The sequence below is a fragment of the Osmerus eperlanus genome, chromosome 3 (genome assembly GCF_963692335.1).
Source record: "Osmerus eperlanus chromosome 3, fOsmEpe2.1, whole genome shotgun sequence".
Lineage (NCBI taxonomy): Eukaryota > Metazoa > Chordata > Actinopteri > Osmeriformes > Osmeridae > Osmerus > Osmerus eperlanus.
In genome coordinates this window covers 9,686,817-9,711,503 of record NC_085020.1, presented here as the reverse complement: position 1 = coordinate 9,711,503, position 24,687 = coordinate 9,686,817, and the positions used below count along the sequence as shown (strand labels likewise).

Sequence of the window (24,687 nt, the reverse complement as noted above, 5' to 3'; positions counted from 1 at the left end):
ATACTTTTAATGTTGTAACATGTATCTAGCAAAGGCGTCACACTTGGTCTACTGCAGCCTTGAGTAATGATGAGTAATGGTCCAATTAGAATTTGTATGCGTTAAGAACTTTCTTTCATATGGCCGGTGTCCTTATTTTAGTATGCAGGTTTGGGTGTATATGGAGAAGATATACCAATCACTTTGAGTTGTGTTTACTATACAAGCTCCAGGGCGTTAGGCGCCTAGTGTCATTGTGAATACCTTCGTTAACGATCGCTCCGAAGGTATGTTTTTGTATGTTTCATTATTATTGTATTGATTATCTTACTATTTAGATAATAAACTATCATTGTGCATTTTTAGTTACTGGTTCTCCTTGTACGTATCTATCACACTAAGGCAGTGAAAACCTTGATCTAGTTGGGTTGATACGGCTAAAACTGGTTATAGACAAACACTTTCAAAGTCGATTTTAACTTAACTGTTTAGCGCTCGAGGTTACAGGTAACGTACTTGCACATTTCTAAATCGGAGTCAGATTCAGTCAGTCACATTAACGAGTCAATCTCCCTGAACATCTAACCGAATTGTTTCACAGCCGGGGACAAACACAAGCATCCCTGGCCTTACATGTGTATGCTAGTTTAAAATGTGTGTGTGTGTGAAATGAACCGACACTGTAGGTGACTACAAACTCAGTGATAATAATCCCACAACTTTGGAGTGCAGTCTCCCACTGGCAGCATCCTATACACACATACACACACCTCTGGGTCCAGCTCTCCTCGGCGCTTGTAGATAGCCTTCTCTCCAGTCAGTCCATCTATGATCTTTGCATCGTCTAACTCTCCTAGAGCCTGGTTCTTCAGCCACTGTCTCTCCTTCCCCTTGGCCTGAAAAACACACACAAACACACACACACTTCATCGTTACGAACGTAGCTGCAACAAGAACTCTTTCCTGCTTTTGTTCCTCTAGCCACTTGTTCTATTCATGTATTCCCCCGAGGAGAAAGGGAAGAAAGAGAATAGAGGGAGGAGAGGCCGGAGAACACTGCCACTTTCCCTGGTTCTCTTCATTCCCAGAGGAAAGAGAACAAAAAGATGTCCCTCTCTGTCTCTCTCTGTCCCTATCTGCTGCTCTCTGTCCCTCTCTGTCTCTCTCTGTCCCTCTCTGTCTCTCTCTGTCTCTCTCTGTCCCCCTCTGTCTCTCTCTGTCCCTCTCTGTCTCTCTCTGTCCCTCTCTGTCCCTCTCTGCTCCTCTCTGCCCCTCTCTGCTCCTCTCTGTCCCTCTCTGTCCCTCTCTGTCTCTCTATGTCTCTCTATGTCCCTCTCTGTCCCTCTCTGCTGCTCTCTGTCCCTTTCTGTCTCTCTCTGTCCCTCTCTGTCTCTCTCTGTCCCTCTCTGTCACTCTCTGTCTCTCTCTGTCCCTCTCTGTCCCTCTCTGTCTCTCTCTGTCCCTCTCTGTCCCTCTCTGTCTCTCTCTGTCCCTCTCTGTCTCTCTCTGTCCCTCTCTGTCTCTCTCTGTCCCTCTCTGTCTCTCTCTGTCTCTCTCTGTCTCTCTCTGTCCCTCTCTGTCCCTCTCTGTCCATCTCTGTCTCTCTTTGTCCCTCTCTGTCTCTCTCTGTCCCTCTCTGTCCCTCTCTGTCCTTCTCTGTCCCTCTCTGCTCCTCTCTGCCCCTCTCTGCTCCTCTCTGTCTCTCTCTGTCCCTCTCTGTCCCACCGTCCTGAGAACACGTTGTTCGTACAGCTGCGGCCCGTGGCGAGGTGTGCGTTTCGGCAGCGGACACAGGAGGAACGTGCGTATGACGGACTTCACGAATCAGGTCACACACATGTCCTGCGCAGGCTCTTATCTCTGACATCTACGACACTCTTCTGTGGAGTGCGTGTACAATATTTATTTATAAATGATGTCAAAAGGCAGGTCCTGCTATTGTTAAGTTGAGGGGTGTGTATGGAACACTATGGACCTCTACTGGGACAGTGGGTGTGGTTTACTGTAGTCTGGCAACCCGAGAGCTGGCCTTTGATTTGAACCTGTTTGTAGATCTGTCCAAAGTGAGTTAAAGGGGGGATCCGGTCTCTCTTATCTGGCAACCCGCTGCATTGTTTAGATATCAACACAGTGGGGGAGATTCCCTGTTGGACAGAGGCTCTCAGCAGAGCTATGTCAGTTCACTGGGAGCCTGCCAACTCAAATGTGCGTGACAGTGTGTGTGTGTGTGTGTGTGTGTGTGTGTGTGTGTGTGTGTGTGTGGAAGAGAGCCTCTCATCTCTGATTCACTCTCCGGGTATGATAATTTAAGCCTCATCTTTATGTTCTCTATAGTTGTAGAGGTTTGGGTTAACAAGGACAAAGACAAACAATAACATACACACACACACACACGCATGTTCAAAGCAAAGGTTGTTGTATGGCTTGACACCTGGAAATGAATATACACACCTACATTTTCCACTCGTTTAAACACCCACCCACACACACGCACGCACGCACGCACGCACGCACGCACGCACGCACGCACGCACGCACACACACACACACACACACACACACACACACACACACACACACACACACACACACACACACACACACACACACATACACACACACCTACCAACACAAGCAAAGTTGGCAGGCTCCCAGCGAGCTGATTACAGAGCAACTGTGTACAGGGCTTACTCTATGATCCCCTTCTCCAGGTGTAAAGGTGTGTGTGTGGGTGGGTGGGTGCGTGCGTGTGTAGGTCCTACCTGCAGGCTGTCGAGGATGATGCGTAGGGATTGGACCTGCCTCCTGACTGCCCCGGAGAAGCGCTCATATGTGGTCGCGTCGTACTCACTCATGTCAATCTCCTTCAACCTGAGAGAGCGAGTGAGATCAAGAGACAAGAGAAAAAAAAAAGAGAGGCTGCTTGGAAAAATTGCAACTGCATTCTGAAGTAGCTGCACACATTAACACAGAGCAGCGGACCGCACACGTAAGTAAGTGAAGTTAAACAAGCTTGCTTTAGTTTAGCACGGCAGTGGAAAAACACAGGTGACCCTCACCACACACACACACACACCTGTAGAATTTCCTTTGTGGCCCCCAGGTCAGTTAATCAGTATTATCCCAGTAAGCGGGCTGCATTAATCTCTGCCTCCCTCTGAACACACACACACACCCACATGAACACATACACAGGCTGTACTGACAGCTGTAAGCTGTGTGGGGTGTGTGTATGTGTGTGTGTGTGTGTGTGTGGGGGGGGGGGGACCTTGGTGGGATGCAGGTAGGGATACAGTAGGTGAGAACTAGAGCGAGACCAGATCAAACCCCTCAGTGTGTGTGGTGTGTTGTGTGTTGTGTGTAGAAAATGGGTCTGAGCAGGGTGAATGTGGGGTCTTGTGTAGTCTGAGAATGTATCAGCCGAGCCATCAGATAAACCCTGTCTGGTCATGTACTTTATCACAGTTACACACGCACAAATCCATATCACTGGTCCTATCTTTACTAGACTAGCAGGTAACATTGGAGGGGTGGAGAAGTCTGCGGCATAGAGCAGGTGTCTGCACGTGCTGTGCTTGTGTGCGTGTATATGTGTGTAGGCTATCCAAATACTGCAAGGATTACACACAATTCCATTCTTGTGCTCACATTGCGCATACTGTAGCACTTTGAACCAAGCCTAAACATACCAAGGAATGGACCAAAACAGATACAACAAAAACACTAAGGAATGGACCCAGTTCCTTCACCAGCCGACTTCAAAACAACAAGTGGGACTGTGAAATCTAGTATAGTCTCCTGAAGTTGTACTCTCTCACACAGATCATTACACAGTCCAGAGAGGCCATGGTGATGTGGTTTCCTCCACACATTCCTCTGTGTGTGTGTGTGTGTGTGTGTGAATGTGTGTGTGTGTGTGGTGAGCAGACGGACTGGCCAGCCGCCGCGGCTATTTCCTCCAAATTCCAGAAACTTCCACAGACCAGAGCAAGGGAAAGAAAGGAGAGAGAGAGACGGAGAGAGAGACAGGGGGGGGGGAGGGTAGAAGGGACGAAGCCTCATTCTTGGGCCATAAAGAACCCCAGATAACAACTATGTAAACAACAACACGGAACCCGAGCGACTCACAAACCCACACACACGACAGCGCCTCGCAGTTCACAACACTAGTGCTCTGTAACATGGCTTGTGTTTGCGCTCGACGAAAGTAGTTCCTGTGTGCCTGTGTCGTCATATCAGGTATTCCATGGCTTAGAGGGATCAAACTAGGCCTGATGGATGTGTGACTGCCTACGTCAACAATGGCCTGACACAACATCCCCTCGACATGCAGAGCTCAGAGACGGGTCTTAATGATGACAGCTCTTGGCAGCATGGATAAGATCAGAACCTGCAAGTACAGACATCTACTGTAGCCCCTAGTCCTGTCAACAGGGCCGTTCTAGGGCTACGGAGGGGGTGATGCAGTTAGTGACAGCTAGCAGGAAACCTGACTGTTAGCATATAGTTGAACAACTTAGACAAGGCTTAGTGCTGCACTGATAGACGAAGGAGAGAAAGAGAGAGAGGTGGTGGTGGGGGGGGTGTCAAAGCGGCCAGTGTTGAAGCAGGGGGCGCAGGACGAGAGGAGCTGAAAGAGGAGAGAGAAGAAAAAGAAGGGAGAGAGAGAGAGAGAGAGAGAGAGAGAGAGAGAGAGAGAGAGAGAGAGAAGGAAGGAAAGTCGGAGGGCGGAGAACAGAGGCAGCCTTCATGGCCTGTTGAAAAGGTTGCCCCCCTCAACCCCGCACCCAGAAGCGCGCGCACTCTTCACCAGCAGAATCAATTGCGCCATTCATCCAGACTGGTGCGGCCAGAACTTCCCCAGCCCAGATCGGAGCTGCATACCGGGGGTGGAAGATCAGCGAGGAGCCCCTCTGAGTGTCCAAACACTTAGCCTGGTCAGACACCAGCCAGTTCCTTCTTCCCTGCGCGTGTACTCACACACACACTCACTCACACACACACACACACACACACACACACACACACACACACACACACACACACTCACTCACTCACTCACTCACACACACACTCACTCACACACACACACACTCACTCACTCACACACACACACACACTCACTCACTCACACACACACACACACACACACACACACACACACACACACACACTCACACACACACACACACACAGACACACACACAGACACACACGCGCGCACACATACAGGCTTGTGGACTATACCTGTCTTTGAAGGCCTTCGCTCCCATCTCCCTGGCTGCCTTCCTGATCTCCTCTGGGACGGCATCTTTCTCTGCCTGGGACACCTGGTGCACCTTGTGGCCGGCGTCCAGACGGTAGGGCCCCCCGCGGCCCCCCAACCCGGCCGTGTCTCGGCCCCCTGCAGGGTGACGGAGGAACAACATGGTTATAGAGGGCGGGGCCACGCATCCCGATCTAGGAGGCTAGTCACAGGCTGTCTATATTTTGCTCATTAAAGAGTCCAGCTTAACTGTAGGTGTCCATATCAAGGTCCAACAAGTGATCTCGGAGACCCACCTGTGCCCCCGGCCCACTGGTTGCCCCCGACGTGAGGGGCGTTTTTGGGGTCCACCTTGCCATGTTTGGGGGCGGTGACGTCCAGACCGCTGTCTCTCTGGATGGTGATCTGTGGGGAGAGGAGAGGTCAGGCGCAGGTTCACTGGAACCTTGGAAAGGGATTCAGGAGAGACACGGCGATGTCTGAAGTCTCTCGGGGATGGAAGTGCCGTGTTTCTAAGCATGTGTCCTTTATGCATCATTTTAGCATGTGCCATTTATGACTGGACTAACACATGGACTGCAACATAGGATAATGGTGGTTGTTATTTTCTTTTAAATTCTGTTCTAAATCGACCGTGTCTTGAGGAAAAAACAAACACGTTTTTTGTTCTTCTCTCTTTCTGAGAGATTCGTTTTTTCGTCTTCTCAGAGGGCTTAGGCTGGTTATTGGTGCTTATCTTGTGGACTTCAGCCACAAGGTAAAAAAAAAAAAAACTCAGCTGGTTAACAGAGCTACATCAGTATGCGGGACACAACAGCACACTGCAGATTCTTTCCCCTCTCTCTGGGGGCGATGGATAGAATCAGGCAGTCTCCCTTCTCTCAGTCCTCTCATTGAAGCCAGGCATGGACAGAACAGGCTCTGTGTGCATCCAGAAGAGAGGGGGGGACAGGGAGAGGAGGAGAACGGAACGATCAGGACCCCTCCCCTTGCCGTTTCTCATCCAATGACTAGGTCTAAAGTCCCTTTCGTTCTCCCTCTCACACACAGGTGTGGAGTCAGGTGCAGGACACACACACCTTTTTCACTTCACACCCCCCCAGTTTCCCAGTATGGACAATATCAGTCCGAAGGTAAGGCAACAACAGGCCATGGACCTGTGGTAACTCTCTTTTCACGTGCCTTGATGTTATGGAAGGCCGTGGGGCTGGTGTTACTTCAGTGTGGTTAGCCCCTTGACTGTGTTCTGCTGTGTCGTGGTCAGGGGGGGGGGTTGGTGATGTCTAATCTGTGGAGACCGGCCTCTTAGATAGGCTCCCTCCCTGTCCGTATCCAGCGCCAAAGTGACCCACGCACCTTCAACCGCACCATATCACGGACACACACACACGCAAGCGTGCACACATACCCAGAAGCATAAACACACACACTCGCTACCAGACACACACCCGTTCTCAAATGAACTGCAGTGGCAGGGATCTCTATATTGAGATCCGATCATCAAGGCGAGTCTCGAATAATCTTTTAGAGATCACACCTGGCCAGAGAGAGAGAGAGAGAGAGAGAGAGAGAGAGAGAGAGAGAGAGAGAGAGAGAGAGAGAGAGAGAGAGAGAGAGAGAGAGAGAGAGAGAGAGAGAGAGAGAGAGAGAGAGAGAGAGAGAGAGAGAGAGAGAGAGAGAGAGAGAGAGAGAGAGAGAGAGAGGAGAGAGAGAGAGAGAGAGAGAGAGAGAGAGTAAAAGAGAGAGCGAGACAGCAAGAGAGAGAGAGAGAGAGTAAGAGAAGGGGCAGAATGAGAGCGCGAGCGGAGCCCCACAGAGAAGCGCTGTGTCAGCAGGATGAGGCTCAGTCCAGCAGGGCTCCTCGGGATCCATCCAGCTGGGCCCCAGACGGCCCTGAAGCGCTCCCGCGCATTACCCCACCTCCCCTCACCCTGCCACAGAGAACACAGCCCCACGGGAAACTTTATTGACACACTCCTGCCAGGATGATAACAGAGGGAGGGTGGCGGTGGGAACGGGGGGGGGGGGGGGGGCGGACTAGACCAGTGGTCATGCTGAGTATTAAACATGAGTGGGGAGATAGGGGAGCCCCCCAGGACCCCAAAAAGACAAACACAACGTCCTATTTACACAGCTGCGGTGAGCTAATCTCCCGCAGGAGTCAGTATCCTGCGTCTGCATGAAGGGGTGCTGGAAGAGTGTGTGTTTGTGTGTGTGCGTGCACAGGTGAACAGAGTTGGCATCAGTAACCAGAGCGCGCCGCGTGCCATTCTCCTGATGCGAGGTAAGGGGCCGGAGGTCACTCACCCGCGTCACTGCAGCCCTTTTTTTAGGCGCTCACCTCATCTACCCTAAGCTCTCCTGTTACACGTGCGTTTGCGTGTCAACCAATAACAGTTGAAACGAAGGGGGCCGACCTGCATACTTCCACCATAGATGGAGAGGCGGGTACATGGCGTGTGTGTGTGTATGTGAGTTGGTGCGTGCGTGCGCGCTCATCCATAGATACTGTGTGGCGAAGTGCGTCTCCGATCCCCAAGATCTACATCCTGTCAGTCGGTTTCTCCAGAGGCCCCTCAACAGGCTCATCGCCTGTCTCTTTGTCCTGGTGAATCTCCTCCCTTCACACAGCATGGGACCCCCAGTGGCCTCCGCACAGCACCGTTCAGCAATGAGTGACTCTGGAGCAGCACTCCGCTCTAACTGAATGCTTCCAGTACGAGGTGATAGAGAGTCCTCATTCCGGCTCATCAGCACCTGTAAGGGGAGATAGTTCTGTGACACCATCTCGGCTCATCCGTGCCAGTAAGGGGAATTCGATCTGTCACGCCATCTCGGCTCATCGGTGCCAGTAAGGGGACGTAGTTCTGAGACGCGACCTTGGTTCATCGGTGCCAGTAAGGGGAGACAGTTCTGTGATGCCATCTTGGCTCAACTGTGCGGGTAAGGCAGTGAGTAACCAGTTCCAGTTCAGCAGGCTGGCAGCTGGCAGCATGCGTCTCTATCACGAGGTGTCAGTCCCTGGCACATACTGCTGCTCTCTGGTTTCTGGCTGCTGGTAAGGAGTGACTAAACTAAAAGTGATGGGGAGGGAGGGGCTTGATACAGGATGTGCCACCATGTCGGGCCAATGAGGCGACGCCTGGCCCATGTCTCTGTTCAGGCTTCTGGCTGTAGGGGATGAGTTAATGGGCCACTGGGCTGCAACTTTAGGGTGTGTGTGGGTTCTTTCCTGCAATTTGCAAATTACACTTTTCCCTGTGGTGGGTGGGGGGCAGGAGCAACAAGGGAGAGAGAGAGAGAGAGAGAATGTCTCCATCTCCACCTGGGGGGGGGGGGGGGGGGGGGAGAAAAGGAGAGACATATCCACAACGAGATTCTTCACATGCTGGTGTCACCTTTAACACATAACAAGAATATCTACCATGCCTACCACACCCATCTGCCAGCCAAACACATGCAAGTATGCGATTGTGCGAGAAAGAGTGTGTGGGGGTGAGCGAGTGTGTGTAGGGAAGCCAGTGAGGATGTGTCCTGATCAACAGGACGTTGCTCCTGCTCTCCAGGACTACGGTCTCCCTGGGAAGTGTGTGTGTGTGTGTGCCTAAGAGATTAATTAGAAATAGCAAACAGGCCTGTCTGCTCTGTATTTACCCAATTAGATGGACTGGGGGGTGAGGGTGGGGGTGATGGTGTGTGGGTGGGAGTGTTTGGAGGGGTGGTCTGGGATGGCAGGGGCGGGACTAGTCTGACAGGGGAGGGATTGGTCTGATATGGAGTCTGCCCAAGTAAGACAGGATTTATCTCCTCTACACTTCCTTGATGGACCACAGATCCTAAACTAAAACCATACATCCGATACTTACTGCTTGCTAGGTTGCCAAGCTCGATTTGTTAGATATCGAAGTAGGCCCAGTATGGTAGCTCCGCGGTTATATCAAGTCTAGTAAGGTTACAGCCGTCATTCGAAGGCGCTCCTATAGTAGTTCAACATGTCTCTTTAGGAGAGTGATTGCAGGATTCAGTCCCAGACTCCAGCATGGGGGAATTCCTGTTTGGTGGAGAGATGAACCCTGGGAACCCCTCTCTTCCCTCTTTCCTCCACGTCTCCCTCTCTCTTTCTCTCGTTTCAGCCCCCTCTCGCTCTTTGTCCCCTCTCTCCTCCATGGTCCACGGCTTGTGGAATTAATAGGCTCGTAAATATCTCTCGGTCTCCCTTTAGATGCCCACAGAGAGACACAGCGGGATTTGATGGTGAAGCGCGTGTGTGTGTGTGTTTCTAACGTGGTTTGTTGAATAGGGCAGGGCCGCAACTCACAAGTGACCAAAGTAGCAATATGGAGAGAAAAACAGCAGAGTGGAATGCATGAATGAGTGAGAGTGTGTCTTGAAGAGCATTGGCATGAATATATCTTTTATGGGATACTCGTCTATGCCTGTAGACATTGGGTCTGTCCCAACAAAAACTCTGGTTCTATGGCATAGAATCTATGCCTATGCAATACAATATGAATGATAAGGGATGCCAAAGCTGTGTGTGTGTATGTGGATAGGCGATGTCAGTGATGCGGTAAGGGAGAAATGTCAGAGAGGGCTCGGGGAGAGAAGGAGAACTGGCAACACCACGCGACACACACGCGCACGCACACACCATGCGCCGAGCGTGTTCCAGGTCCTGCGTGTGTGTGTGAATAGAAGCATTATGAGGTCATGGAGAGCTGTCATCTACCTCTCCCCCCGTCCATGGAAAACAGCAGTGCTCTTCTCTAATGAAACCCTGTTTATCAGTCGGCGCCCTGCGTGGGCGTGGGTGTACGCGGGACTGTGCGTATGGGACTCAGCATGTCTGCACACACAGACTCGGTGGCACGTCGGCAGTCTTAGCCCTTGCCGTGGAGCCCGACCGTCCCATCCAGATAGGGGGAGGGCGTTGGAACAGGACCCAATCCGACGGTGGCGCTCTAAGCTCCTCGCACAGCGGTTCACGACCGACCCCTGAAAATCTGCCATGTGGTGCTTGCCCGTCACTTTTTGCAACTTCTCGTTCCAGACGTCACACTTTCTCGAACTCAAGTCCTCAAATAAGCCCCTTCGGCAAACATGCCATGTCCGTGGGTGTACGGGGGGAGGGGGTCAGAGTGGTCGAGAGAAAGTGTGTAGGGTATCTGCACGTGGATGTTTCCATAACGTGTGTACAGTGTGTGTGTGTGTGTGTGTGTGTCTCCCCACCAGTGTACATACTGCGGCCCTGTGTGTAAATAGGTCTCATACCTCAGAGGGGGCGCCGTGTGTGGGGAGAGGCCTGCTGTTTGGACAGGGCTCCAGGCAGCACAGCGAGGCCCTGTGTGGAACCTGCCTGGCTGTGTGCTCAAGGTGCAACCTCAAAGAAGACCTGTGGACCCTGCAGTCTAGGCTGAGAGGGCCTCTGATGTTGAAAGGCCCTGCCCTTCACTGTGTGTGTGTGTGTGTGTGTGTGAGTGTGTATGTATGGGTGTGTCTTTGTGCGTGCCTGTGTTTCCTACAGCAAACACAAATCCTGAACAAGGGGCTTCATTTCTGGGTCTGGGGACAGGACACGGTATTCCTAGACCGAATAGCAAATTCTTCTGATTCTGATTTAGAGCCAGCTCCGAGGTGGAACAATGAAGTCTATATCTGTCCCCATACAGCCTGGTCTGGTACTGTATGTCCCAGCCAGTCTCTGTGTGCTCTGACCCCTAACCCGGGTCAGGCCCCATCCTAGCGTAGCTACAATGAGCTCTCATTCACACAGAGCCCAGCTCCATCCAGACCCGGACACTGGGGATGAACAGGCTCCGAGGAGGAGGAAGGAACAGGGAGGTCAAAATACATATCGATCTCCCAGAGTTGGTGACGATGACTGACTGTTACTATGGGACGACATGTCAGGGGAATTATTTCTGGTACAACACTGCCCCTTAGTGGTAATGTTGAGGTAGTGCATAATTCACTTTTGAGGGCTCTGGTTAATTGCTCTCTAAACTGGTTAGCGGTTGAGGTATTCTGACTGCGTGCGACTTACTGGAAAATGAGTCAAACGCAGCTTCAACTTTCAGCCTTTCAGCAGCTGAAGCCGTCTTTACCTGCACGGGTCTGCCGTCCTCTGAACCAATCATGTTCCTCCACTCCAGCAGGGAACGTTGCAGGTTGGCCAATCCCGTCTCCCACAGACGGACGTACCCGCCCATGTCCACGGTGACCACGCCCCCAGTGCCCAGGCCAGCCAATAGCACGTCACAGTCAGAGACCTTGGACAGCCAGGTGGTGTACGGGGATACGGTCATAGACCTGTCAATAATACAGAGGTCAATCGAACGCAGGGAGAAGGTTGGAGCGCTGTGGGCAAGAGTGATGGAACCGTGCTTTAATTACCGTGGAACTGGAATGTATTTCAGCTTCTTGGAGTTGAGGTCAGTCACTTCCAGGTAAGCAGAAGTCATTGGAGGTGTGACGTCTGACACAGACACAAACAATCCTTTTAAGTCTCGTTTCTATGTGTGTTTGGATGCACTCACGGTTGGAACCCATTCTCTTTTGATTTGAACTCTGACCTTTGGGGAAGATGTCCTTCATGGGCACCTGGCCAGGTGGGAGTGCCCGGACGACCTGATTGGCTGAAAGCAGACTGACGCAGTTGGTTCGTCTGGCCGAGCTGGAGCGGAGCCCGCCTCTGAAGAACATTTGACTCCCCCCCCCGTCTGGACTCTTCATCTCTGATAGGTCGACGTCCCTATTGAAGCTGTACACCTCGTTAGGGGACTGGGGAGGGAGGGAGAGAATGGGGGGAGGCGGGGGGGGGGGGGGGGAGCCAGAGGGAAGGAGAGGGGGATGAAGAAAGGAGAGGGATAGTTCAATCGCTGACGGCCGACGCTTAATTGATGTTGGGGCTTTTATGAACAGCTTGGCACCGGTCAATATCTCAGGAAGTGTGGCTGTAATGTCATCTCACCATGAGGTCTGGGAAGCCCACGACCACGCGGGCGTAGGACCTGGTGTCGGCCAGGAGGCGGTTGGGCGAGACGATGTTCTGGCCCAGAGCCGCGCTCAAGTTCTCATTGGGTAGCTGATCACAGGACACACCCTGGGGGACGCAGACCTCGCCTGGAGAGAGGAGGAGCGAGAGAGAGAGAGAGAGAGAGAGAGAGAGAGAGAGAGAGAGAGAGAGAGAGAGATGAAGAACGGAAGGGATGGAGAGATAAGGAGAGAGAAAGAAAGAAACAAAGAACGAGAGCGAGTGATAGAGAGAGCGAGAGAGAGGAGATCAAGTGAGAGGGAGAGAGAGAGACGGGGGAGAAGAAGAGAAGGGTGAATTATCAGATTTACGGCCCCCGGAATGGCAGACAGACGCCCCTGAGGGGACAGAAGGGAGGAACGATGAAGGGACGGAGCCGACAGAGATTCACCTCAGCTCCCGTCTCATGATATAACGCCTAGATAAGGGCAAACCTCATAGACTTCCAGTCTGTCCTCTCAGAGACAAACTTCCATCTGCAAGACTGGTGCACTCAAACTGGGTTCAACCACCTCTTATAGTTTATTGCCTAGCCAGTGAGTTATTACAGTGAGATCTGATCCATTAGTGTTATTGGCTGGATAACACTCATGACATCATGCCCTAATTCACAAAGTAATGGAGATGGTTTAGGAGGCTCTAAGTCTTGGTAATTGTCGGGACAGAAAATAAGCTGGGGGCAGAAGTAAGTCTGTCCTAATGGAACTGACATCACATCTCAGCAGAGTTGAAGGCGAATTGGAAAAGGTTTAAGGCTATGAAAGCTTCAACAACCGAATCCAGGGTAAGATGTAGCAGGCTGTAACACCCACATTATGATGTTGATACGTCAGTTACCTGAGCTGTGACGCTGAATACTTTGTTACATAATATGCGATGTAACAGGTCGTGTTAGCCGAGTCGTGATATAGGACACTGTGTTAGCTGACATGTGATATAGGACACTGTGTTAGCTGACATGTGATGTAGGACACTGTGTTAGCTGACGTGATGTAGGACACTGTGTTAGCTGACATGTGATGTAGGACACTGTGTTAGCTGACGTGATGTAGGACACTGTTAGCTGAGATGTGATATAGGACACTGTGTTAGCTGACGTGATGTAGGACACTGTGTTAGCTGACATGTGATGTAGGACACTGTGTTAGCTGACGTGATGTAGGACACTGTGTTAGCTGAGATGTGATGTAGGACACTGTGTTAGCTGAGATGTGATGTAGGACACTGTGTTAGCTGAGATGTGATGTAGGACACTGTGTTAGCTGAGATGTGATGTAGGACACTGTGTTAGCTGACATGTGATGTAGGACACTGTGTTAGCTGACGTGATGTAGGACACTGTTAGCTGAGATGTGATGTAGGACACTGTGTTAGCTGGGATGTGAGGTAGCATGCTGTGTGTTTGCTGAGATGTGATGTAGGACACTGTGCTACCTGAGCTGACTCCAAATCCAGAGCTGACGGCGTCTTCACTGATGGTGTGCAGCTGACACACCCCAGAATCCTCTGCTCCCATGTGCATGGGCTTGGTCAGCAGGAACTTCCTGTCAACGTAAGACCGGGTTAGGTAACTTCACCAGCGAGAGATGGGAGGGGAGAAGGATGGAGAAGAGAGGAGCAGATTGGTGGAGAGGAGAAGAGAAGGGTGGAGAAGAGAGGAGCAGATTGGTGGAGAGGAGAGGAGAAGGATGGAGAAGAGACGAGCAGATTGGTGGAGAGGAGAGGAGAAGGATGGAGAAGAGACGAGCAGATTGGTGGAGAGGAGAAGGATGGAGAAGAGACGAGCAGATCGGTGGAGAGGAGAGGAGAAGGATGGAGAAGAGACGAGCAGATCGGTGGAGGGGAGAGGAGACGGATGGAGAAGAGACGAGCAGATCGGTGGAGGGGAGAGGAGAAGGATGGAGAAGAGACGAGCAGATTGGTGGAGGGGAGAGGAGGACAGGAGTGGGGTTGAGGGAAAAGGAGAGGAGGCTTACTTATTGGTCTTGCTCTCCAGGAGCAGCCAGCGATCCTCTGCCACCAGGAAGACAGCCTGCAGGTTGATGGGCAGAGAGATGGTGTGGACCCGGCCCTCCAGGACATCCAGCACCTCGAGCTGGTTCCTGGGAGCGCATGACAGGTAAGGCACCAATGACTCCGGTGTAACCTTATTATACAGAGTGGGCGGTTATGCTTTAGCGGAGCAGCAGTGAGGCCAGCTTACCCATCCTCCTTGTAGAAGAGAAGCCAGTTTTTGTGGGCAAACTCCCGGCACATCTTGTGACTTTTCTGGGGATCAACGACACACGTTCTGATTTAGTTGCGGATGTCCTCCGTTTGACCTCCTCCCTTTTGTGTTGTTTTATTACCCATCCAAGTGAATGAAAATTGGGTTGATGTATGAGGTGCCCTGTGTGATTAAGTTGTTATGGTGTCTGTTTATGGCGTGACCTCTGACCTGTTCCTCTTTGTTGCTCCACCAATTAGAGGCTTTGGAAGGGGCGGGCTCATCTGTGTCCTGTGACAGCAGGAGTCGCCGAACCGCCCCGGTGACCACGTCAAGGTGGAGCACGGTGTTACCCTGGGAGAGCGGAAAAACACACAAACAAACCACACATTGCTGATTTGCGTGTTCTGACCCCGACCAACAGATGGCGCCCCTGTCTAGGTTCCAGCCCTGTCCATCTGTGTCTCGGCGAATGCCTGCTCTTTCTCGCGCAAGACTCATTTCCTTTTAACACTTACCAGACAAACTCTCTATTAAACCAGTCAATAGGTCTTTCTGTATATTGCGGGGGTGCGCTAGGGTTAAGGGTCCTAGGGTTACGTGTATGAGTGTGTGTGCCAAGGCTGTCTTGATGACAGTCTGTCAGCACGCTCTGGCGGCTGCCTTAGTGTCCTCGGTATGGCCACCATGATATTTAATATATGGAAGACAGTCTCACTAGGGGAAGTTCTGGTGGAGTCGTATCAAAAGTGTGTGTGTGCGTGTGTGTGTGTTGGCTAGTTGCCTGTGGGAGGTGTTTCATTCAGGAAGTGGACTGTGTGTTTTCTCCACTGGGAGAGCCACGACCTCGGAATGAACCTTCCAGTGTCTGGAACCTTTCACTCCTGCGCAGGAGGAAAAGGAGCTATCCATCTTCCTCTCTTCTCTTTTCATCCTGTGGTATTTTTAGCCTCCTTTTTCCCCTAATATGTACCATTTTTATTTTTCTGTGTTTAGGTTTTAAATGTTTGCACAACTATTGATTCGCTCGCGGAGCACTCCAGGGGTCAAACACAAACAGGACAAACACGCGCGCACACACACACACACACACACACACGTACTACATTAAACAATAACTCGAGAGCGATCACGTCATTCCACTTGGAACTCTTTCAGTACAACGTGTGTGGGCCCTGTGGTCTGTGTCTAAGCGTGGCATGCCCAGTCCCACCTGTTCCTCGTGCAGGACCACTTGTCCATCCAGGGGGCTTCCTAGCGCCGCCACGGTAACGAACGGCTGCCAGACGCCGCTGATGGTGCGCGGGAACACGTCGTACAGCTCCATGCAGTGGATGGTGTCTCCGCCGTCACGCATGGCGTACAGGGACACCGGGTTACACGTGGCCACGTACATGGCATCTGCAGGACACACACGGGATCGCAGAGGAGCGTGAGTGAGGTTTGAGTGTGTCCGAAGTGTGCGACGGCATTTTTGCCGCCCGTGTGTTGAAGGCGGATCGCCCGAACCCGCTGTAACATGAGATCCACACCCTGACAAACGTGACACCCTTCGCGAGAGGTGTGTCAGCCAGGTGTGAGTAAGGTGGCGGCCATTACCGACGTTTCAAAATCATATCTTAAGACCTACTTCTTCTCCTTCGCCTGATAGCAAAAACAGGAATGTTATTCTAGCATGTATATGCCTGTATATGCGTCCTTTTGCTGGAACGTTCGTTATTTGGGGGCCTTATTTGACCTTAGCCGACTGTACAAAAACACAAGTTGTTTTTTAACCCTTGTGCTGCCTTCGGGTCACATGACCCAAAGGTTCATAACGAACCATCGTTGTGTTTACCCAATTTTACCCAATACAAAAAAAGACAACCCACTTTGTTTCACTTTGTTTTTGTATGCGGTAAAGTTGTCGCAATACGACGGTGGGTCACAATGACTGATGGGTCAGAATGACCCGAAGAGAACACGAGGGTTAAATGTCATAAAAACACATTGGACTTGACTGAGAGCGACATCCGCGGAAGGTTTTGTGTACCGTTGGAAGTGGCGACGTCACAGACGATGTTGACCTCGCTCATGGGGATCTGCCAGTGGGCCCTCTCCTCGCTGAAGCTGAGCGCTCGGCTCTCCTGGCGCTCACAGGGGTAGCCCTGCACGCGCAGGAACACCGGGCCCTGAGGACACACGCAGGTCACGCTAGCACACACCGCACACACAGGACCATGGTAACAACGGGGGGGGGGGGGGGGGGGGTAATCTGTACGTGTAGAAGTGTTCAGACCAATATAGAGGGTCGAGTGTAAAGGGTGACTCTTTGCGTGTGCACCTTGATGTCTATGGGGTGAGTTTCTGTGGGGCAAAGCAGTTTGCGGCGGGCGTTTCCCTTTTGGTTAGTGGTCCAGTAGCCAGACATCTTGACCTCTGGTAGGGGCAACCTGGAAGAGAAAAGATGCAGGTCATCCTACAACCATATATTCCTCCTTCTGCTCCCCTATGTGTGTGTGTTTTCCTTGTGTGTGTGTGTGTGTGTGTGTGTGTGCACGTGTGTGAGTCTGGTTGGCCTCCCTGGTTGTTGCGTCTGGCCAGATGTTTACTGGACTCTCATTTCCATGAATCACTGCTGGGTTTGGGCCATCCCATTATTGGTTGCAGGTGGGCTGTCAGCACCATAGCCACAATATAGCACACCATGAACTGTCCATTTCACTTGAACTGTTTCTCTTTCAGTGGAAAACCTCAACAAAGAGTAGAAGTTGTTTCTAGAACTCCATGTCCAAATTTGGACAGCCTGTCCTTCAGACGTTACTTTGCTTTGATGCAACCAGGATGTTGTGGGGAAACTATGGCCATATATGGACTATTCCATGGTTTTTGGATCTTGTGAATTATAGGCATAGTATTACAGTGCACATCATACACTGTACAAACTGTAGACAAACTTCTCTATCAGATATTGTAGTGAGGACCGAACTGAATATGTTCTTACATTGACTCTCTTCACATCAACTCCAACCAGTCCAGGTGAAGGTCAGAGTCACTGTGTAGTTCACCCTCCACCCTCACCTCCTCTGCCTACCCACCGGGCCAACTACACCACTGACAATCGAGCCTTTCATGCGGTAGTTGGCCTTAATAACGTTATCTTACATAAATGTAACAAACCAGTGAACCCAATTGATCTGTGTGTTCGGACATCATGTCATTTCAAGCAAATAGGACATTAACATAAACTAAACGCGATATATAATTCAAGGAAAATACTTGTTTCTTCCCTGTTGCATTTGCAAACGCGTCCGGCACTTCAAAGTTACGTTCAAGGTCAAAACTTTACAACAAATCCGAAGCGTCGGGTCCCAATAAACAAACAGGAGACAGAAGAAACAAATATTTTCCTTTATTAAAATTCTGTACATCGGTAGGTTGACCTTCAGCTCCGCCTTACCTTGCATCTAAGAGGAAGTGAGCGTAAACTGAGCAGCGTTTGCCATAAATGGTATTTACTGGGAGTATGACTTCTCAGAAGCCCAAGTGTTTAAGTTCTGTCTGGGAACACGGTCCGAGCGGCATGACCCATAACGGAAGAAGCATTACATGAAGAGAATGTCTAAATTCAAATGCTTCCCCTTCTAAATAGACTTGACTTAAAAGGTTTGGGTCTATGGTCTGTTAATGTCTTGCTATAAATACACCCCACCTGTAGCCATGGTGGAGCCAGAGTGTGTGTGTGTGTGTGTGTGTTACTGATGAGTGAAGGCACACTAGTCTTGGCCTGACTCCAGGCCCTATCAGGCACGAAGACGTGTGTTAGTCGAGGGAGTTCAGGACAGTCTGTGCTGTGTTGGTTAGGGTCACAGCATTCTAGCTAGTGGTCATGTGTGTGTGTGTGTGTTTGAGTGTGTTAGTGTCAAAGTGCCAGGGAGGGAAAGACAGAACTTCCCTGAGCGATAGCAACATGAGACATAAAGAGTTTAACAGCCAGCCAGACTGGCTCTCAGCAATGCCCATGTGTGCATGTCTGTCTGTGTGTGTCTGTGTGTGTGGTATGTAAGACAGGTCCTCCAGAAGTCTTACTCCTTAGCCAGGTTGACACTGCTGGGCTTGGCTCCTATGGGGATGCCATGCTTGTGCAGCGCTCCAATCAGAACCTCCCTCAAGTCCTTGTTGTAGGAGTCAAAGTCAAAGACGTTCCTCACCACGTTGGCTAGGCCCTCTTCAGGGAATTCCTGTTAGTGTGTGTGTGTGTGGGGGGGGGGAGAAATGGGGCAGAGAGGGAAAGAGAGGGAAAAAGTTCATATGATTTGGCGTGAGTAAAGCTGAATATGAAACAACAATGGCAGCAGCATTGTGAGCAGGAAGGTCAGTTCAGGGACAGGCAGTCTGGAAAAACAGATGTCATCGTCACAGAGGTAACTCATTTCTGTGCTGCTCTCACTTACAAATGGGTCCAAAGTTTAGCTCTGACTATTTTTATTTCTCCCTCTCTCGCTCTCTCCCTCCCTCCCTCTCCGTAACCCTCTCCCTATCCCTCTCTCTCAAGTACCGCAACTTAATTTTGTCCTTGATCACTGGTGAGACAAAAGTGTATGCGCGTGCGACTGTGCCTGTGTCAATACGTGTGCTTCCGTCTCTCGGGCTCTAATGTTGTTTAATGTCCCTGCCTAAGATGGCGTGTTACCATGGAGAGGAGCTAAAGATGGATCCTTTGCTTTGTGCCGCACACACTCCCACACGCGCACACAGAGAGAATGAGAGAGAGAGAGAGGGACGAGACACCATCTTAGGGGTTGCCCCCCACTGCCCCCCCCTGCCTCCACCCCTGCCTCCACCCCTGCCTCCACCCCTGCCTCACTTTGCCAGATAATCAGACAATAAGACCGCTCTACAGGACTAACAGCGTAGTCCTCCAGAGACCGTAAGGCCGAGACAAACACTTAAGTCAGCATGTGTGGGCTAATCGGTGCAGTGCTGCTTGCTACATGAACCCTCGGCGGGACGTACGTGTATTCGGAAGTTCCATCAGTGAGCTGATGATCAGGGTGATGGATTATGGCAGAGGAAAAATATAATGGGATCCCGGTTATGGAGGTGACCCGCCGCCCCCTCCTCCCGGGGGAGCTGATTAGCATTATGGATCCCCTGTGTAGACTCCTACCCCCCCCCCCTCTCTCTCTCTTTTATCAGTTTCTCTCACCCTCTCTCAGTTCCTGTCGTTGCTGTATGGTAATTTCCTGTCTCTCAGGGGTACTGTACGTGTTAAGGACCTTAAAATGAGGCTAGCACTACAAGGACGACCAGACATGAATAACACTTCGGAGGTCTTCACAGGTCTCCTTCGTACGGCGTGTTAAACACATTATCAACTGCATCTCACGCACCAGACACTTACACACACGCCGTCTCTCCTTCCCCAGTGATAAATGACAGAGGATGTATAAATAGCAGCTTCTGTTTTCTATAGTGGGGAGGAGGGGGGAGGGGGGAGAGTGTACGTAAACACAGCCTGGCTAGCAGCATGGACCAGAGACGAGACATACTGTACGGAACATCCTGCAGTCTGACCGTGAGAGCCATGATTCACTCGGACCAGCGCTACGCTACTGTACGAGTCGACGTCGATGAGCGTCGCTCATCGAGTGACACTCAATCGAGTGAAGGGAAGGTGAACGGTGTTTTGGAGCCCAGGTGTGTGTCTCTCGTTGTGGAGCCGGGGGGATGAGGCCAGGCGGCAGCACCGGGGGGTTGAGGCCAGAGGGACAGAGTGGACGAGGAGGCAACGTTATACAAGACCAAGGAGAGGGCGGAGGAGTTCCTAGACAGCAGACGCCGGGACATTTAATCGGTTCTGACAGCACTCTCTTCCTCGCTCCTTCTCCCTCATCCTCCTCCTCCTCTCCACCGTCGTGTCGCTCTTCCCTCCTCCTCTCCTCCTCCGTCTCTCCCCCCCTGTCCTGTGTCGCTCCCCTCCGCTCTCTATTTTTGTTTCCAAACGCCCACCACCCCTCTCTTTCTCTTTCTCCTAACTCTTTCACTTAAACCGTCTCTCACTCTCTGTCCTTGTTGAGCTCACTTCCGCCTGCTGCTTAAAATGAGGCCAACCTTCAGTTCATCCCCTAAGACCGATGTGTGTGTGTGTATATGTGTGTGACCATACTGAGGTACAGAGGTAGTACCACTATCTCCCGAGCCCTCTCTCTCTCTCTCTCTCTCTCTCTCTCTCTCTCTCTCTCTGTCCCTCTCTCTCTCTCTCTCTCTCTCTCTCTCTCTCTCTCTCTCTCTCTCTCTCTCTCTCTCTCTCTCTCTCTCTCTCTCTCTCTCTCTCTCTCTCTCTCTCCCTCCCTTCCCCGGAACTTAAACCCCCCCCCACCCTTTTCCCTCCCCCACCCTTCTAGTGCATTTGGACCACTGTGACTGGAGGAAACCCCTCATGCATAATGTACATCTCTATGAACTATTCATAAAAGGACCCAAACACAAAACATACTGAAGTGTCTCAAGTTTTTAGGGTCAAACCGTTACGAAAGAGCCTAACCCTACGTTAAACTAACCTGAATGGGTTGGACGTGGCACACGTGTTAAGAGTGCACGTGAGGACCAAGAGAGGAGAAGGGAGAAAGAGCGAGAGAGAGAGACAGAGAGAGATAAAGAAAGATAATGAGAGAGCGAGAAAGAGAGAAAGAGAGAGCGAGAGAAAGAAAGATAATGAGAGAGCGAGAAAGAGAGAGAGACAGAGACTGCCTCCATCCCCACCTGCAGGTGTTTGACTATGTTGACCACCTCCCTGGTGGAGTAGGGGTAGGTGATGGTGCCCTGGTCCGCCATGGAGCGCAGCTCCCCGAAGGCCGCCACCAGCTTCTGCAGGGTGGCGTCGGGCACGCCGGGGCCGTACTGCTTCAGCATGGCCAGCTCGGCCTGGGGCTTGGGGTTGTCCACGGCATGGCAGCTGAAAATGTCCCCTGGGAGCAGACGCGGACATGAAGGTGGCTGAATGGCTCACTCCCGTCAGTCAATTTGACGTAAAACGAGCGGGATCGGAGACCAAACACCCCAGCAGATGGGGAGAGGGGTTGATGGATGACAGTCACTCACTGAGGACGTCAATGAGAAAATGGTGTGTGTGTGGGTGGGGGGGGGGGGGGGGGTTATACCTAGCGACCCGAAGAAGTCGTTCCCCAGGAAGGGAAAGCCAGGTCTGTTAGCCAGGACCAGCATCCTGAAGTCTGGGTGCATGGAGATGACATTGGGCCTCCCTTCTGCCTCCACTAGGTCTGGAGGACAGCAGACAGGACACAAACACACACACACACACACACACACACACACAGAGAGATACAGTCTGAGGTTTGTCAGACTCTGTTTACATTCCTGTATGACGTCACGCGTCTCCATGGTTGACACTGTCCTCCCTTCGTTTAGTTATAAGTGGAAAATCTTCAGTGTTTACGCCCTGAATAGTCCAACTACTGGTCCTAGTCCATAAAGGCTTTTATCCTAACCCCTGTTCATATGTCTGGATCTCTGTGGACTGTAGGCTCGCAACTGTGTTTGTCTTTGGTGACATCCAATAGTCAATTACAGTGTTTAATGACTAGACATCACATCTCTGGCACCCTTTAAACAGCCAGTTACGTCTGCGCGTGCGTGTGTGTGTGTCTGTACCAGATACAATCCTGCGTCCGTCGGCTAAGATCATCTCTCCACTCTCCACCAGGGTCTTGAGGATGCAGGTGACGTTGGTGGGGGCCTTGTCTGCCTCGTCAATCACCAGGATGTGGCCCATTTTCACCGCCTTCACCTGCGCACGCGGAAACCTCAGTTACAAACAGCAACTTTAGGCGCGTGTCTCGTGACATAACCGAGGCCGTGTTCTCATGATGAAGGGACTATAGGGGACATTGTATACTCATTCAGATACTATACTGACAACCACGCACACGTACAAGTGAAATGCTTTCAGATACACAATTGGAACACTCTGACGTGAACGACTGAAAAATGATGAGCTCTGAACTGAGCTGGTCTCTTGAAATCTATTGAAAAGCTTTCACACATTGTAGTGAACTGAAAACTATTGAAAAGCTTTCACAGTGTGCTCAGACACACTGCACAAAACAGTTCAAATGCTCTCATAGTGTGTCGTGAAAACCTTTTACAGAAACTACTGAAAGGCGTTCGCAGATATCAATATATATATTATTGAAATTATCGGGAACTAAAGCGTTTCGGCATGACGCGTGAGAGGATTCCAGTTCAAACGTAAGGCCTTTCAGTCGCGCCATAAGGCGATTGGGAAAAGAGCGCATATTTCAAAATCCAGACGCACGACGCATGAATGACGTCGCCCCCACGGACGTCTGCAGCCTGCACGTGGCCGAACGCAAGCCTCACAGAAGCAGCGGCGTTACTTAAGATACTGGGCTCAGTGGGAAGTCCGGCAGAACGATCGTTAGGATCCGGAGCGTGCTGGCCAGTCACCTAGCATCGCTCCCCCCGCTGCTTCAGTTAGGCTGCAGACCGTCGGCGCAGACATTACAGCGGCGCACAGACGGTTTGTGAATCGTGTGAATCTTTTGAGGTATTTTTCTTATACCTCTGCCTGGTGCCTTTTCAGTCACTATTCATGCACAGACTGACTTGATATTGTTATTGATATTGTCGACACTGTTTATATTTACAGTATGTCCGGTTGTATGTAGTGTTTACTGTAATTGTATGTATGGTGTGTGATGGCTTAAGAAAACGTAGTGCTATGTCCATGTTGGACTGAAGCCTTTCAACCATGCACTTCACCCCCCCCCCCCCCCAGGTTCAAAAAGCCACAGTAATCATCTCATGAATACCCTGTGGACACACCCATGCCCTTTAACCTTTAATCTCTCCTCTCCTCCCCCTCCCTCATTTACTTGACACAGAGAGAGGGGGAAGAGAGATGTATCTATATAGAGAGAGATGGAAACAGAGAATGGAATATATATATATATATTGAGAGAGAGAGATGGAAACAGAGGAAGAGCAAGAGAGAGAGGGGGGGGGTTTGCAGACAGAAGAAGAAGAAAATCAATCAAACCCATTTAGGGAGGACCAACCACTTCTGGCTTCCCCACTGACATCTAAATGTCACAATAACATTTGAAACCGGGATACGGTACGTCTCTCCTCTCATCCTCCACTCAATACCCTCGACCCCTACTCCCTCTGTCTCCATCTTTATCCCGTATACCTCCCCTCTCCACGTCTCTGTCTTTCCCCTCCTTTCCCCTTTCCTCTCGTCGTCCTTTGTTCACCCGGGTCTACTGACCAGGGGAGAGTCTTCGTAGACGATGACGCCGTCCCTGACGGACGGCTGCAGGGTCAGCGTCTGGACCGTCGTGTCTCTGTGGAGGAACAGGAGAGGGAGGTTACACGCACGCACGCACGCGCGCGCGCGCCGACCGTCGATCTAGTCGATTCCCGTCAAAGCCGGGAATCGACTAGAGCGAGACCCGCAAAACGCTTCTCCCCCACCCTTCTCGCCATCTCTCCCCCCCCCGGAGAGGGTACCCAGCTCCAGGTCGACCCCCCAGAGGATCCCGATTTCATGGGCTGGGAGCCTGGTCCCCCCCTTGTGGGACGCATCTCTCTGCCGACGCTGCGACAGGGAGGACGTTCCCCCCAGGCCGGCGCTCCGGGCTAATATTAGCCGGCCTGCGCTATGGAAGCTAACCAGGCCAACGTCAACCCACTCTACAGGCCCAGCCCGGCCCGACGTACAGCTCTCCTGCGCTCCTCTGACTTTCGCTCGACTTTGAGAAAGTGCAGGTCCGCGACGGGGGAGAGAATGGGAGCGGAAAGCAGCCGTAGGAAGACCTCACTCCCACAGCCTTGTGATCCGAACGCTCCATGCCTGATAAGAACCACTGGGATCCTCCAGTCCAAACACTGTCCTATCTCTCTACGTGTGCGTCCCATTGCCGGCATCGATTACCTCTCATACTGCTCTCCCTGGCTTCGAGGGCGAAGACAGCTCGTCGGTGGCACCTAAGTAGGGCCTGACGCTAACAGATCAAATCCATCTGCCTTTTCCCATCTCTCTCTCTCTCTCTCTCTCTCTCTCTCTCTCTCTCTCTCTCTCTCTCTCTCTCTCTCTCTCTCTCTCTCTCTCTCTCTCTCTCTCTCTCTCTCTCTCTCTCTCTCTCTCTCTCTCTCTCTCTCTCTCTCTCTCTCTCTCTC

The 24,687-nt window shown here is 51.4% G+C and overlaps 1 protein-coding gene across 1 annotated transcript in view; it reads right to left on the bottom strand.

Annotated features, from left to right (window-relative positions):
* vwa8 (von Willebrand factor A domain containing 8) overlaps positions 1 to 24,687 on the bottom strand; it is a 46,876-nt gene that overhangs the window by 5,080 nt on the left and 17,109 nt on the right. Inside the window, exons 21-40 of the mRNA XM_062457106.1 lie at positions 23,777 to 23,852; positions 22,138 to 22,273; positions 21,627 to 21,746; positions 21,229 to 21,434; positions 18,553 to 18,704; positions 16,808 to 16,916; positions 16,517 to 16,655; positions 15,698 to 15,885; positions 14,716 to 14,838; positions 14,482 to 14,546; positions 14,255 to 14,380; positions 13,713 to 13,822; positions 12,216 to 12,367; positions 11,818 to 12,025; positions 11,639 to 11,720; positions 11,350 to 11,554; positions 5,542 to 5,650; positions 5,227 to 5,383; positions 2,742 to 2,850; positions 750 to 875 (exon numbers count right to left, since the gene is read on the bottom strand). Coding sequence (XP_062313090.1) covers positions 750 to 875; positions 2,742 to 2,850; positions 5,227 to 5,383; positions 5,542 to 5,650; positions 11,350 to 11,554; positions 11,639 to 11,720; positions 11,818 to 12,025; positions 12,216 to 12,367; positions 13,713 to 13,822; positions 14,255 to 14,380; positions 14,482 to 14,546; positions 14,716 to 14,838; positions 15,698 to 15,885; positions 16,517 to 16,655; positions 16,808 to 16,916; positions 18,553 to 18,704; positions 21,229 to 21,434; positions 21,627 to 21,746; positions 22,138 to 22,273; positions 23,777 to 23,852 — 2,698 coding nt within the window. The remainder of the gene's footprint in view (positions 1 to 749; positions 876 to 2,741; positions 2,851 to 5,226; positions 5,384 to 5,541; positions 5,651 to 11,349; positions 11,555 to 11,638; positions 11,721 to 11,817; positions 12,026 to 12,215; positions 12,368 to 13,712; positions 13,823 to 14,254; positions 14,381 to 14,481; positions 14,547 to 14,715; positions 14,839 to 15,697; positions 15,886 to 16,516; positions 16,656 to 16,807; positions 16,917 to 18,552; positions 18,705 to 21,228; positions 21,435 to 21,626; positions 21,747 to 22,137; positions 22,274 to 23,776; positions 23,853 to 24,687) is intronic.